General features: G+C 46.0%; 1 protein-coding gene across 2 annotated transcripts in view; it reads left to right on the top strand.

Moving 5' to 3' along the window:
- The window catches only part of LOC129215847 (Golgi integral membrane protein 4-like), a 33,749-nt gene extending 27,273 nt beyond the window's left edge, over positions 1-6,476 (top strand). The window contains exons 10-14 of one of the 2 annotated variants that reach the window (XM_054849750.1): positions 343-539; positions 2,868-2,935; positions 3,250-3,414; positions 4,504-4,575; positions 5,947-6,476. In XM_054849750.1, the coding sequence (XP_054705725.1) occupies positions 343-539; positions 2,868-2,935; positions 3,250-3,414; positions 4,504-4,575; positions 5,947-6,057 (613 nt within the window). In that variant the 3' untranslated portion in view covers positions 6,058-6,476. Of the gene's footprint in view, positions 1-342; positions 540-2,867; positions 2,936-3,249; positions 3,415-4,503; positions 4,589-5,946 lie in introns of both variants that reach the window. The other variant, XM_054849751.1, reaches the window with a different exon arrangement.
- The last annotated feature ends 6,593 nt before the right edge of the window (positions 6,477-13,069 follow it).

Raw genomic sequence — 13,069 nt, 5'->3', positions numbered from 1 at the left:
ATTTGTGTATTTGGGTATGTGTGAGGCACGAGTAAGTATCCATTTAGAACTGGAGTTTATTGCTGTGTGGATATGTTATTGTAGAATATGAATAATATTAAAGCAGTTTTACAATAAATTGGGTTTATAAAGCATAACTTATTTTGTACTCATATAGCATATTAAGTGTTCTGTTTCAAGCAAATATCACAGTAACTAATGCAATCTGCTAGTTTCGCCATAAAGTTAAATTAGGACAAACTTCTGCATGTGTTGGGGGCTTTTTCTCTGCTCGCCATTATAAAATATCTCTTGATATACTGAGGCGGGGGGGGTCTGGTTTGTGTTGTACCCTTGCTGCAGCTGGAAGGACATAGTTAACAAAGCGAACGCCCAGATGGATGACGAACAAGCGCGCGGTTACCCAAAGAGCCTTCCTTTTGATCCCAAGCCTGGGCAGGAGACGCAGAAAGGCAGCCCACAACCACCTAATCAGAAGAGAGGGGAAGAGCATCACGTCGCTGAGAAGGAAAAGACAGATGCTGAGGAACTTGCAATGGGTATGGTTTCCTTAATCCGATGATGTTCGGCACTAATTTGTTGCTAATCAAGGTAGGGAGCGAGAAAAGCTTTCTGCTTGTGTCAAAGGAAAACCTTGTAACTACTGAAAACTTGTTGTGCTGCTATTGTCCTCGGTCAAATGAAAAGCCCGGACAGCTTTCTGGTTTTGTTCTCTGTTGTCCTGCGTCCTCAGACATTTCCATGGCAGTAGACTCAAAATCTGTGTAAGTTAAGTCTTTTTTTTTTTTTTTTTTTTTTTTGCTGTGGGAGTGATGGGGAGAACGTCGCTGTTTTTTGCAGGACTCAATCTCAGTCTCCTATAGGAAGTGATTTAATTGGTAGAAGTGGGTTTTCTAACTTGGGGCAGAAGATTTCCCAACTGTCCTTAAGGCGCTAAAAGCAAATAAATTCAAGGGCAGCTAGCTGTGTTTGTCAGTCAGCCAACAGAGCACCTACAGCTATTTTAAAGTCTCGTAAGTAACTGCATTTGGGCGATTGGAGAGCAGCTCTTAGAATACCGAGTTCAAATTCCTCAGCCTTCCCATCCAGATCTGTTCAGACCCCTGCGCGTTGATTCGCTCGGCCGATAACAGGAGGGGAGAAACGTTTGACTTGGTGTAAAGTTACCATCACACCATGAAAGCAACTAGTGATTCATCCATTGGATTACGCGTGCGAGGGCAGAATCTTTTCTTCGCCTCATTTTCCAGGTGAGGTTTACCAACTGGCCAGGCTATACAGCGTTAACACTTTGAAAACATATTTCTTTGGCTGCAAACAGACTCCACCATCAATTTCTCTTGCACACGTGGAAATAACCGGTGAGATCTGGAAGTCAGCTAGCTACTTTTGTCAAAAGGAGGAGCTGAACTGTAGATAGGACTAAGGCTAATTCTGTACGTTGCTAGATTGAGGAAGAATGACTGAGTAGGTGGCTTTTCATGTAGCTAACTTTTTTTTTTTTTTTTTTTTTTTTTTTTTTTTTTGCTGCGGTCTTGAATGCAATAAGGCAGGGAAGCTGGGAGCTGAGACTCCTGCGAGGATCTCATTTGAAATGCTGACTTGCATCCTATTAAGCATTATAAAGATAATCTCAGCCTGGTTTCTTGACAGTTGATTTTTGGCTCTGGATTTGGAACAGAGGAGGGATGTCATGGGGCAGAGATGAAGGTCGGTGGTTCTAACTGAATCGGGGATTAAGAGGCTGAAGTCACCCCAGGTGGGTGGTTTCCTGCCAGGCTCTTGGCTCCATTCACTCCATGCAGGTGAAGTCCTGCAGCAACGGTTGGGCAACGCTGATGTGCACGCAGATGCCCGTCTGCAGAGGAGGTTTGGCGGTATTGCACTTGCCCAAAGCTATGCCTCGCTGCTATTTCATGTTTCGCTGACCTGATTTTCAGCAAGTCCCCTTAGAGGAACCGAACTAATTGGTTCACATCAAAGTGAATTCTGCACTGAAAAGAAGAAAAAAAAAAAAAAGGCCTAATGGCAGGTATAGGGGAGCGTGAGGACCAGTAGCCTTTGACCTCTGTGTCCTAATTGGAATTAACAACCAAAGTAATGACTCGACTGCCCTGGCTGTGCTGCTGTCCAGTTGGGAGCACTGCTGCCTCAGCGGCGGCTCTGCTGTTTTGGGGAGAAGCATTCCTGGTGATGGCAGGCAGAGTGCCCAGTGCCAGAGCTGGGACGTGTCAGAGCCAGATCCAATTCAGGGCGAGGATTAGGCCTTTACTTAGTTGAAAGCAAAGGTTATATTTTTAAAAGGCTGTATTTTTCTTTCATTAGCACTCCCCCCCTGCCCTGAACGTCCCCGTACCTGACACAAGAAGCCTGCCTCTTGTTCTGATGTCGTCTTGTCGGCAGCTGCGTGCCAACGAAGGGGAGGGTGGCACCGACATCCCGACCTGCTGTGGTCCGGTTCGGCTCCCAGCGATGGTCTGGATTGCTGCTGTAGATACTGCCCAGACTTAGCAGGGGCATGAGAGAAAGGTGCCTCGTAATAGAAATTAAGGGCCGATTTCAGAGCTGGTTTTTGTCTTTGCGTCATATGTGCTATTCGGTAAGGTAGGGACGCGCTTGTGCCCCAGCCTTGGGGACACGGAAGCAGCTTGAGCCACTGTAGGAGCATCGTGCTGCTTTGCAAATAGCATTGAAGCAGCGTTCCTCAGAAATAATCCGTAGAGCGTTGTCTGCCACAACCTGCAGGCAGGTCAAGACAGATCCCTTCTTGGCACAGAGCGAAGGCAGCTGCTCCCCAACAGTGGCATCTGAACTGGAGACGCTGACTTCTGAGAGACTTCACTCATAACTGTCCCTCTTCCTTGCAGATGCAGGAGTGATTGAGAGAGAGGAGAAGGTGCGTGCTCAGAAAGAGACTGTTGTCCAGGAACCTATGGTAAGTAATGCCGTCATGCTGTCATCTGGATGCAGCCCTAGCTCTGAATAAGCATCCAGCTGTCCCACTTAAGTCAACGCTTTCCCAGAAGTTTCTGTAACATCCAACTCCAAACTCTTTGGTTCTGGAGGGATTCAGAGGGATAACAAAGACTGGGGGTTTTGGTTTTAGACCGCTACCGTGCTTGGAGAGAGGTGTGACTGAAGTGCTACAAGCCAGCACTTCCTGCGTGCTGGTGAAGGCAGGCTCACCTTGGCCTCTGTCTCCCAAGGGGATATCCTGCCTGGTATTCACAAGACACTTTTCTTGTCCAGATGCCAGATGATGCTGCAGATCCTGCCCAGGATCCCAATAACCAAGGTGAGGATGAGTTTGAAGAAGCTGAGCTGGAGAGACCTGACTTTGAAGAGAAGGTGGGAGGTTTGGAGAAGTTCAAGGAGCCCAGCGTGAAAGAAGAGTCTAAGGAGAAGCCACTGAAGGTGACTGACATCAAGGCAACCAGCAGGAGCCAGGGAGAGATCCCCAGCTATGAATGGGGGGAGGCAGAGAGCTTCAGGACTCAAAGGGGAAAACGTCATGTTCCTGGATGGATCCATAATCCCACCGCAGGGATATGGCAGGCAGGAGAAACCTCTTTCTGAGAATCAGTGGGTTGGTCAGTACCAGAACCTGTTCTGGTCCTGTCCTCTCTGCTTGTTGAAGTCAACCCTCACATTTGCAGCACGTACGTGGCTGGAGAGACGCTGAACAGGAGATGGCTCACTCCATGGCTGGCACTGCGGAGGTGCTGTATCTTTTCAAGCACTTGAGAGACCAAAACCAGAGACAATAATCTGGGCTTATGCTCGGGTTCTGGTCAGTGCAGCCACTGCTGTTCCTGGGAGGGGTATGGAGCAGTGGGAACTCTGCCTCCGTGTTTGCCTGCTTGCAGATGGAATCCATTTATTTTGCAAAGTGCTTCTTGCTGTCTGAAGCCAGACTCTGCATCAGGGAAATGTTAGCTTATTTTGACAAGCAACCGAGTGTTGCTTGGTTTAAAAAAAGGACTGTTTTATCTGTCAGGCTCTAAAATCAAGATTAATAGTGAGGTTTTAAAAAAAAAAAAAAAAGAAAAGAAATCCAGGCCAATGAAATCAAACAAGAAAGAGATGCTGGCATCAACAGAGTAACACCACCTTAAGATTAGTGCAAAATGTGGAAAAAATGAATGATATAAATACCTGACTTTCGCTCAGGCTGTGCTGGGCTCCCTAAAGCTCTACCCTAAATAACTTGTAGATTCCCCAGAGCCCCAACAGCAGCATGTGCAAAGGGCCCTGGCGCTGGGACCTTCCTGCTGCAGTGGAAGGAGCTAGGCAGTTGCTGCCAGCAGGTGGGAGGAGAGACTGGGTGGAGAAAGCACAACTGGAGTTTGGGTTGTCTCATTGTGTCTCTGCTGCCCTCTGATTCATGATCTGTAGTCCAGTCTTCCAGACCTGGAGCTCTAATGTGAGAGAGCTGTATCCCTGGCAGGGGATGGAGGTAGGTTGGGGCAGTGTCAACAGAGTCTGACTTCCTGTATTTTTCAGGATGCTGGCAGACCTGCCAAGCCCAGGGAAGACCCAATGGATGACTATCAAGAAGATCAGGAGCAAGAAATTGTACGACACCAAGGTTCTTCCTCTTTCCCTCTCTGGTGTGATTGTTACTTGGGTATGTTGGTAGACGGGAGCTGAGTATGACTCAGCTTTTAGGAAACCAGATGTGAGTACTGCCTTCAGGTTTGTGCCTGCTCATTGAGGTGGGTCTCCAGAACAAACCTGGAGCCTGCTTACCTCTGCTCCCTTTTTCAGGTGTTCAGAGTACCCTTTATGCTCTGTTTGCTCTCCTCATTTCTTTCTGCATCAATCTGCAGCAGTTGAGCTTTGAGATGCTTACCAAACAGCAGCTGGGGTGAATTAAAGCTGTGCACCTAGGCAAGATCAATATGTGTTTCTCCAAGCATCACCCTGGGTTTATTCCTGTGGTGAGAAATTCACTGAGAGCCCTGTAGTCTGCTGCACAGGTCCTACTGGGTCTAGCCTGTGTCTGCGGAAGAGCTGGGGAGAAGGGTCATCGGGTTACAGTAAGTCGAACAAAAGTATGGGTGGCAGAAGAATGGGACGTCCCTCTCCCGAGGCAAGTGGGAGGGGTGGTGCATTGGTTGGACCACAGTTGCCAGGATGCAACTGGTCCTATTTTTGGCTGAAAACAGGTATTATTGCTGTGTCTCAGAGCCTAGGACTACTGTAGTCAGTGGCAAGTTGGCATTCCTCTAGGAGAAAGTTTGGAGGCCACCAAAGATTGAGAGCATGAGTGCTAGAAAGGATCAACTTGGTGCCTTCTGGCTCACATAGATAGAAACAAAGGATCCTCTTCCAGTCTTGTTCATTCTCTCCTTACCCTTTGTGAGTGGCTGCTGCTGGCTTGTTCTGCAGTTTCAACATGATTGCTGAGGAACTGAGGGTTTGGGCTGCCTGCTGGGAATAAAGGGGATGGGGGGGAAGGGGTGGGCAGCGCAAAGTTGATGTCAGGAGCTATCCTTCCCCTCTGTGTAGAACCTGGCTCGTACACTGAATAGTTGGACCTAGAAGTGCCAAGGGAGGCTGTGCTGGCTGCTGCACGTTATGGGTGGGCTTTGTTACACAGTTTTAAACGTGGTGGATGTATGATATCCTCTACTCATGTAGCAGTGGCAACAGGCTGAGGTGTTAAAATTGCATTGTAATGCCAGGATATGAAATGTGCTGAAAATGAACAGGCTGATCATGGCAACACAGGCTTCTTACCTCTGTATCTTGGCTAAGTGGCTTGCCAATGCCACCTCAAGGTCCCTGGCAGAGATGGATTCTTCCCTGATTTCCTGAGTTTCCCAAGCTGGGTTGGTATGGTATAACAGCTATACTCAGAAGCAGCATGGTGCACTGCTAGTTAGGGTCTCCTTTTCCAGGCCTTGCTGATTTTTCCTTCCTGGCTGTTCCCTCTGCACCCAGGAGGATCATGGAGGTGAGATGGATGACAATGATGACCTGGAACTTGTCCAAGACCAGAAGAACCATGCAGGCATACAGGGAGCTGACGGCAAGAAGGATGACTACTACTGAAAGACGCTGAAGGAAAATGGAATGCGCTAGAGGAATGAGGGGACGGTAACTCCTCCTGGGAACTGGCTCCTGTATTAAACACTGCCCAGGACAGACAAAGGCAGGAGGAGACAAGTGTACTTGCAGGCACTGAGCAGGGTGCTTGCTGATGTGCATTAAATCTACATGTGTGGGGCCATCGCTGTCTCTCCAGAGCATGGAAGTGCTCTCAGGCTGTAGGAATGACTTTATCCTGCTGCTTCGCTTAGAAGCACTTTTTGATTTATTGTGTTCTTCCCCCTCTTGCTTTCCCTATCCCCTCCCCAGCTGGAGAGTTTTTCTTATTTTTTTTTAACACCCTGGGCAGCAGAGGGTGCCTGAACTTGGTCTCTGGACTTACTCGACTGATTGCTAATACAAAGGAATCTGTCTTCATAAAATATTTTGCTCAGTAGTGTTTCTTTAAAACATCCTTTGCTCCCATCGGAGTAGGGTGGAGAGGAAGTTAGCCTGCTTGTTGTCTGTAGTAATGCAAGGGTGATAGCTAACCATGAGCACCAACAGAAATGACCACGTGCCAGCCAGTGTGTGTGTGTGCGTGCATGTGTGTATATGAATGACTGGATCCTCTCCCTGGCGCAGAGACCCTTCCCAGTGACTCAGGAGAAGCCTGCAGAGTTCCTGCCTTGGCTTTGAGCTGTGACTGTCCCGCTGGGCTTGGAGCCTCCCCGCTTAATGCTGTGCATCGTCTTGATGTTGCTGCTGCACCCTGGGTTCCTGGAGACGTGGGCTGGCCTGAGCGAAGACGGGCTCTTCTGGGATGGTGGTGGGTCCTGCCACACAAAGAAACAACTGCAGCCCTGCAGTAACTGCTGCTGCAGTGAATGAAGCCCTTGATGGCACAGCTGCCAGTCCCTTTGATGGGACATCCTTGTTACTTTGTGTGGCATTTTGGTGGTGTGGATGCCCCCAGTGGGACGTGAACAGAGTCTGGGAAGGGCCAAACTGCCCTAAAGCTGTCACATGCAAGCAGCAGGATGGGAGCAGACGTCCATTTCTGTGATGGCTGTGTGTGCTCCAACCTCACTATCCACGGTGTAGCTGCAGCATCCCAGCAGAGCTGTCCCTACTCTGCCCTCCTCAGGCTATCAGCACAATGTATCAGCACACCCCAGCCTGCATCTGCCTCCCAGACCCACAACCTCCTCCCTCCCTCCCTTCCTGACATTAACTCAGCTTGTGGCACCTCTCTAGGTGCCCTAGGTTGTTCAGGATTCCCAAGCAAGCATGAAAGGCTTGCCAAGGATAAAATCTGGTGCACGGGAGGGGGGCAAAAAGAAGTAAGGAAGAGTATTCATGATGGTAGATACGAAGGATTTGGAGCCCAACTAATGCAATTCCATCCTGCTCAGCTGCTTTCCAGTCTCCCAACATTTGACAGGGAGCTAAGATAAATTTTTCTCCTTCTAGATAGGTCTGGTTTTTAATCAGCAAGTTGGGTATTTCTAGTGTTCTGTTGATTCAGTAGATTGAAATCTGTGGTGCTTTATTTAGTCTCCAAAACACATCTTGCCTGACCTCAGAAAGAAATAATGAGTCATCTGGAGTCCCTGGAATTTAAAATGGAGGCAGCTGAAAGGAGAATGGGCTTCATCATGATATTTCAAAGTCTCGGACCTGGTTTACTCATATGAACAGGGCAGAGCTGTCAAATCTCCTACCTTGTGCAAGACCCACACATCCGAGTGGTTTCCTATTTCCCATCACTGTCGGAAGTCCTGGACCTCACTCAGCAAATGCAGCTTGTGGTTGAATGTTGTGACCTGATAAAAGATCAGAGAAGAGATCTTGGCTCCTTATTTGCTTTTTTTTTTAATCCCTTGGTTTGGGGCATATTTTGTAAGCACTTTTAGACACTTGGAAAAAACAATATTTATCTCCCAATAAGCTTGGTCTTCTTCATTCAGACAGTACTGATTTTTTTTTTTTGTTCCACTGATTCTAATGGAGCTCGAAATGAACACGTCATCGGACTTTCTGGTTCTTGGGTTTTATTCTGCTTGTGCTTCTTACCAGCACAATCAGCTGTGCAAGTCAAATGCTGGGGTAGGTTGGGCTTGTTAATGTGGTTGGCGCTCTGCTTGCTTTGTGTGGAAGCAGCAAGAACTCTGCTTTTCCAGAGGTGCAGCATCAGGTCAGCTGGAGGCTACTGCTGGTTATTACGGAGCCCAGTAGAATCATGTTAGGACCTCACAGACCTGATCTGCTGCTGGGGAGGATGCACTTGTGCACCGAGACCATGAAGAGCCTCATTGCAACAGTTTTGAACTGTGTGTTCCAAAACCATGTGAGAATACGGAACTCATCAGAGCTGAACACTGATGATACCAGCTTTTGGGAGAACATGAGTTGAGAGAGCTCCTGGCTGCAGAGTTCTGCCTGCAGCCATGCCTAGGCACCTTATCTCAGCTAAGTTCAAGTCAAAGGCTGAGCACCACAGTCACTGTAGAGCTGTTGTCAACCACAGTTCAGCTGCAACCTGCCACTTAAGATGAGAAGAGCTTTCTCAGCCCTGGAAAGGAGTGTTCAGTGTGCAGAGCATTCTCTGAATACTGCTTTTCTTTTTCTCCCAGCTTTCTCCTGGATCAGAAATCTAGCTACTACTTAAATTGAGCTATTTCATTTGAGAGCTTCAGCAAACCTCCAATTTAGAAATAGTTTTCTGATCTTTCAATTTTGTATCACTCCCTAGCATAGCCTGCTTGAAGCGTGGAGGTATCCAGGCCTCGGTGTGTGCACAGATCTCCAGCGAAGACAAACGCTGTTCTAGGGGCTCTATGCTCTTGGTACGCGGTATCTTTGTGGGCAGAGTAAGCAAAGGTGCCAGAGGCAGAACAGCAGCCAGAGGCTGTTCCAGGGAGTCTAGGAAAAGGTCTACCAGCCAAATGCCATGGCTGCTCATGTAGCCCACTAAGGCGCTCACCGCAAAGCGAGAATGGGCTGTAAGATACCCAAAACTACTTGAAGTGGTTAATGCTGCGTTAGTGCTCTCTATGTTACCAACCTTGGTGTATGATGCAATACTTCTCAGCCTCCAGTGTCTGCTATAAATAGCACATTCAGAATAGATTAGCCGGACTTGCAGTTATGGGTTCAGCTGCATCCTGATCAAAAATGTCTCCAGTTCTCAGCTGGGCTGCTAAGATGCCATCGTTTCGCCGTTCAGCGCAGGATCAATGACCAACACGGTCTGTGGCATGAGCTTCAAACCCGCATGCCTACGCTGCCCCAGTGAGCTATGTAGTGTGGTTATCTGTCTGAATTTCATTCACTCCTCTTCCATGCTTCTCTTAGCCTGTGACTGTCGGAGTGTGTAGGTTCAGACCTTACTGGAAGTGAATCAAGTGCTGGAAATAGAACCCCAGTGGGGGTGAGACTGTGTGCTGATTCAGAGAGACTGCAGGAGCTATCTAAATAGAGGCAAATTCTCTGCTTTTGCATGTCTAGGATGAGTAATCCTCAAAGTTATGACTTGGAGGGAACTGTAGCAACTCAGCCTGAAATGTAAAGCTCCCTCCTAGGAGGATGCTTTAGCAACCATATGTCGCACGCGGCCCTGAGCTGAGAGCTAAGCATCTCTGCTTTAGGGATTGTCTGCCCTGGCTGAATCCAAGACTAAAATTAGCAGTGTTGCATAAATTGTTAGCTGTGGGTGGTTAGTGCTTCCTTGTCTGGCCTATAGCAAGTTGCCCCCATTTTAATACTAGTTCACTGTTTCCTCTGACACGAGAGGAAACGGGACAATAAACCCAGTGGAGGAGAACTAGAAAAGCCCCAAACCTGTGGTGTTGGGCCTGTCTGGCAGCCTGTAAAGCAATATGGGATGTTACTGGTTTTGATATGCTGCCTGAGGGTTCGCTGCTTAAAGCAAGTATTAGTGTTTCGCCAGAGTGGCGAACTGTTGAAGCAGCATACGAGAAGTCTGGGCTGAGTTTTATTGCAGATTGGGGCACAGAAGAAGGTCTTAGGAAACAGCTGGATTACTAAGGGAGCAAACAATGAGACAAAGTACTCATATGAAGCTAGTGCTGGCAGACCAAGCCAAAGCATGTGGCTTTGCTAGTCTCTTGCATAAATAATTGGCTTTTGCTTAGAGACGTAGCTGAAGGATGCGGTGCAGCGTAAGGTGTAGTTAACCTGTAGCATCGTTACAAATTTTTTGATGGGTTGCTCTTAATTTTCCTTTGGATTCCATCAAAATGATGTAGATTAGATTTCTGTAAACAAATGTATTTCCAGGATTCACGTGATGTCAAAGTATTAAGTGGTTTGGCCACATCTTTAGCCAGATGATGAGGATTACTAGTACGTTCTGTGCCCTTACAAATAAAGGCATAGATGAGGAAAACATATGCCTATCAATTAGTTAAATGAAATCTCTGCTTAATGAAGCCTACTTCTTTGTAATCCACTTCTTGGAAACCTGTTTAGGGTTATTAGGCTCATTCATTTACATGGTATTTTTTAGGGGTTAAAATGGGGCAATCAAATAGGAGTTTAATGAGATGTTTTCCCTCAGACATCTGAAATAGTTGGAGGAGAAAATGCCCTAAACGCTTGCATACTGTAGGTGTGAACTGTCTGTGTATCCCCAAACCAAGGATGGCCTCTCATTTCAAATTATATACATGACTTGCTTAAGAGTAACTGTTGTTTCTAAGGATGACTATTGTTCATATTCTATACAGTTTGAGTGAGACTGGCTGTTGTAAAAGTCATGCATTAAATATGAATCTAACCTAGACTGATGGAGTATAGGCCTGCCAGGGAATGAACATCCTTCAGTGCTCGTTCCTTCTTTGCACCTTGCAATAATACGTTTTTTCACCTCAACCCACATCTCTTAGTGCCATTTTACACTTTGCCTTTGGAGTGAAGCCTGCTGGTTTTGCTGAACTCTGCTGCTTTAGAGTTAGAGAATATCAATATACACGGAAAAGATGAGGTAGAGATAAGTATCACTGACAGGGCTTGGGGTGTTCTGTATCCTTAAATTCACGTGCCTGAAGAAAATCTGGAAATCAAAGGAATAGGTGTTTAGTGCCTGAAGAAAATCTGGAAATCAAAGGAATAGGTGTTTATCTAGATGTCTTGTTATAAAGGAGACTGTGGGCCTCCATGCAAGGGTACACCTACAAGCCAAAAGGTCTGAGGATGACAGTGATGGTACAAGGACATACTCAACAGCTTTCATGAACGTTGAGGTCAGTTCACTGTCCTGTTCAACAACAAACCTATTCCAGCTTATCATCACAGAACCCGTTGTTCTGATCGTAATATGTAAACGGCTAAATGGAGTCAGCAGGCAGTTACAGTATTGCCTTGCATGAGTCAGAGGTTTAGAACTCAAACCCAAAGGGAAGAATATGATTATCCATTCCAATTCCTGGTAATTTTGGCAGCCATTCTAGGAAAGACATTTGAGGAGGCTTCCACAGCTTTCCATGAAATGAGGTATCTCTGGTTACCTTATTTTTCCTTCTTCTACAACTTCAAATGCAAGTATGGAATTAAGTCGAGAGCTAAGTGATGTGGCACGTGCAATCAGGTGCCTTCACTGCTGCGCCAACCATTTTCCTTTCCTGTACCAAATGCCAGACCCTTCTGCTGGATCTCTCAACAGAGGAACTCAAAGTGCGTTGCAAATCATAAACAACATCGGAGGTTGGTGCCAGATCTCTTCCCTCCTCGCTGAAACAGTGACAACTCTGGAGTGCAATCTGCTCTTAATAGCAGTTAGGAGAACTGCACAAAGTTTAAAGAGGCAAAACTTGCTTGGTTTGACTCCAGCCATCTCCTGAACACCCACGCGTTTCTCAGGAAGGGCTGTCGGAGCTTCAGTTTTGCATCCTAGCTGGAACTTCCACAGGTAAGTTTGCCTCAGCCACCAGAAAGTGCCTTCAGCAGCGCAGCACCTCCTATTCTGTGATAAACAAGCATTTTCCAAGGAGAGCAGCCATTACTACAACTTTAGCATCCTTTTCTATGCTGATCCTATTTTTTTTCCATTGATTCCTATTAATACCTCTTGGTATCAAGATATTTCCAGCAACTTTCTGTAGGCTAGCAGACACCCTCCCCCTCCCAGCATTAAATTTGGTTAAAAACTAAATGTGGGAATAACTTATGAGATAATGCTTGGTATTATTAAATTATGTTTAAAGATTTCCTTAAGAAACAATATACTTTAAATAAGCAAGTCTTTCAGGCAGGAAACGGTGTCCGATACAAGACCATTTGGTCATGTTGATGTTCAATGCAGCTAGAAAACAAAACTATTTAAACAAGTTCCACATTACTTGAATATATACAAAATGTAATTTGCAGCAAACACCAAGGTGTATGATTTGGGTTTGGGTTTTGTTTAGGCTATGAAATAAAAATAGGCTTCAGAATTTTATTTTTGTTGTATTTTAAACTTATATAAGACAATAAACACTTTTAAAGAAAACTTGCATAGTAATCTGTAGGTCTTTTATTTCCAAGTAAGTAACACAGTGAAGAAAACTCTCAATTTTGTGTTTAGGAACATTGCTGGGGTTTTTAACCATGTAACATGATAATTGTTCTACTTCACAAGTTAAGCATCTATATTATGTTCTGCTATAAAAACTGGAATAGGACACTATGTAAAACCTGATCAAAACACAAAAAAACCCAACCCCACCCTTTTTTGTGTGGAACGTAACGTGCAACTCAGAAATGGCAGAACTTAACATAGCTTTTATCAATTTAACTGTTCAAAGAATCTTCAAATTTTGCTTAGGTTAAGCATGTATTTTTGATTGATTCATTAGATCTTGTGTTCCTGCATTTAGACAAGTCTACACTTTAAATCTTTCAAGGTCATTTGGAAAGCGCTACGGTGTACTGGTAGGATAGAGCACTGCTCTGTCTCCTTCAGCCCTCTTCTGTGCTGCAAAACGAACAGCTGGCTGTAGATCAAATGGGGGCATTGGGGGTTGGTCCTGTT

Source organism: Grus americana, chromosome 21 (assembly GCF_028858705.1).
Source record: "Grus americana isolate bGruAme1 chromosome 21, bGruAme1.mat, whole genome shotgun sequence".
Classification (NCBI taxonomy): domain Eukaryota; kingdom Metazoa; phylum Chordata; class Aves; order Gruiformes; family Gruidae; genus Grus; species Grus americana.
Note: the sequence above shows the minus strand (reverse complement) of the source record. Positions and strands in the feature narration are given on the sequence as shown.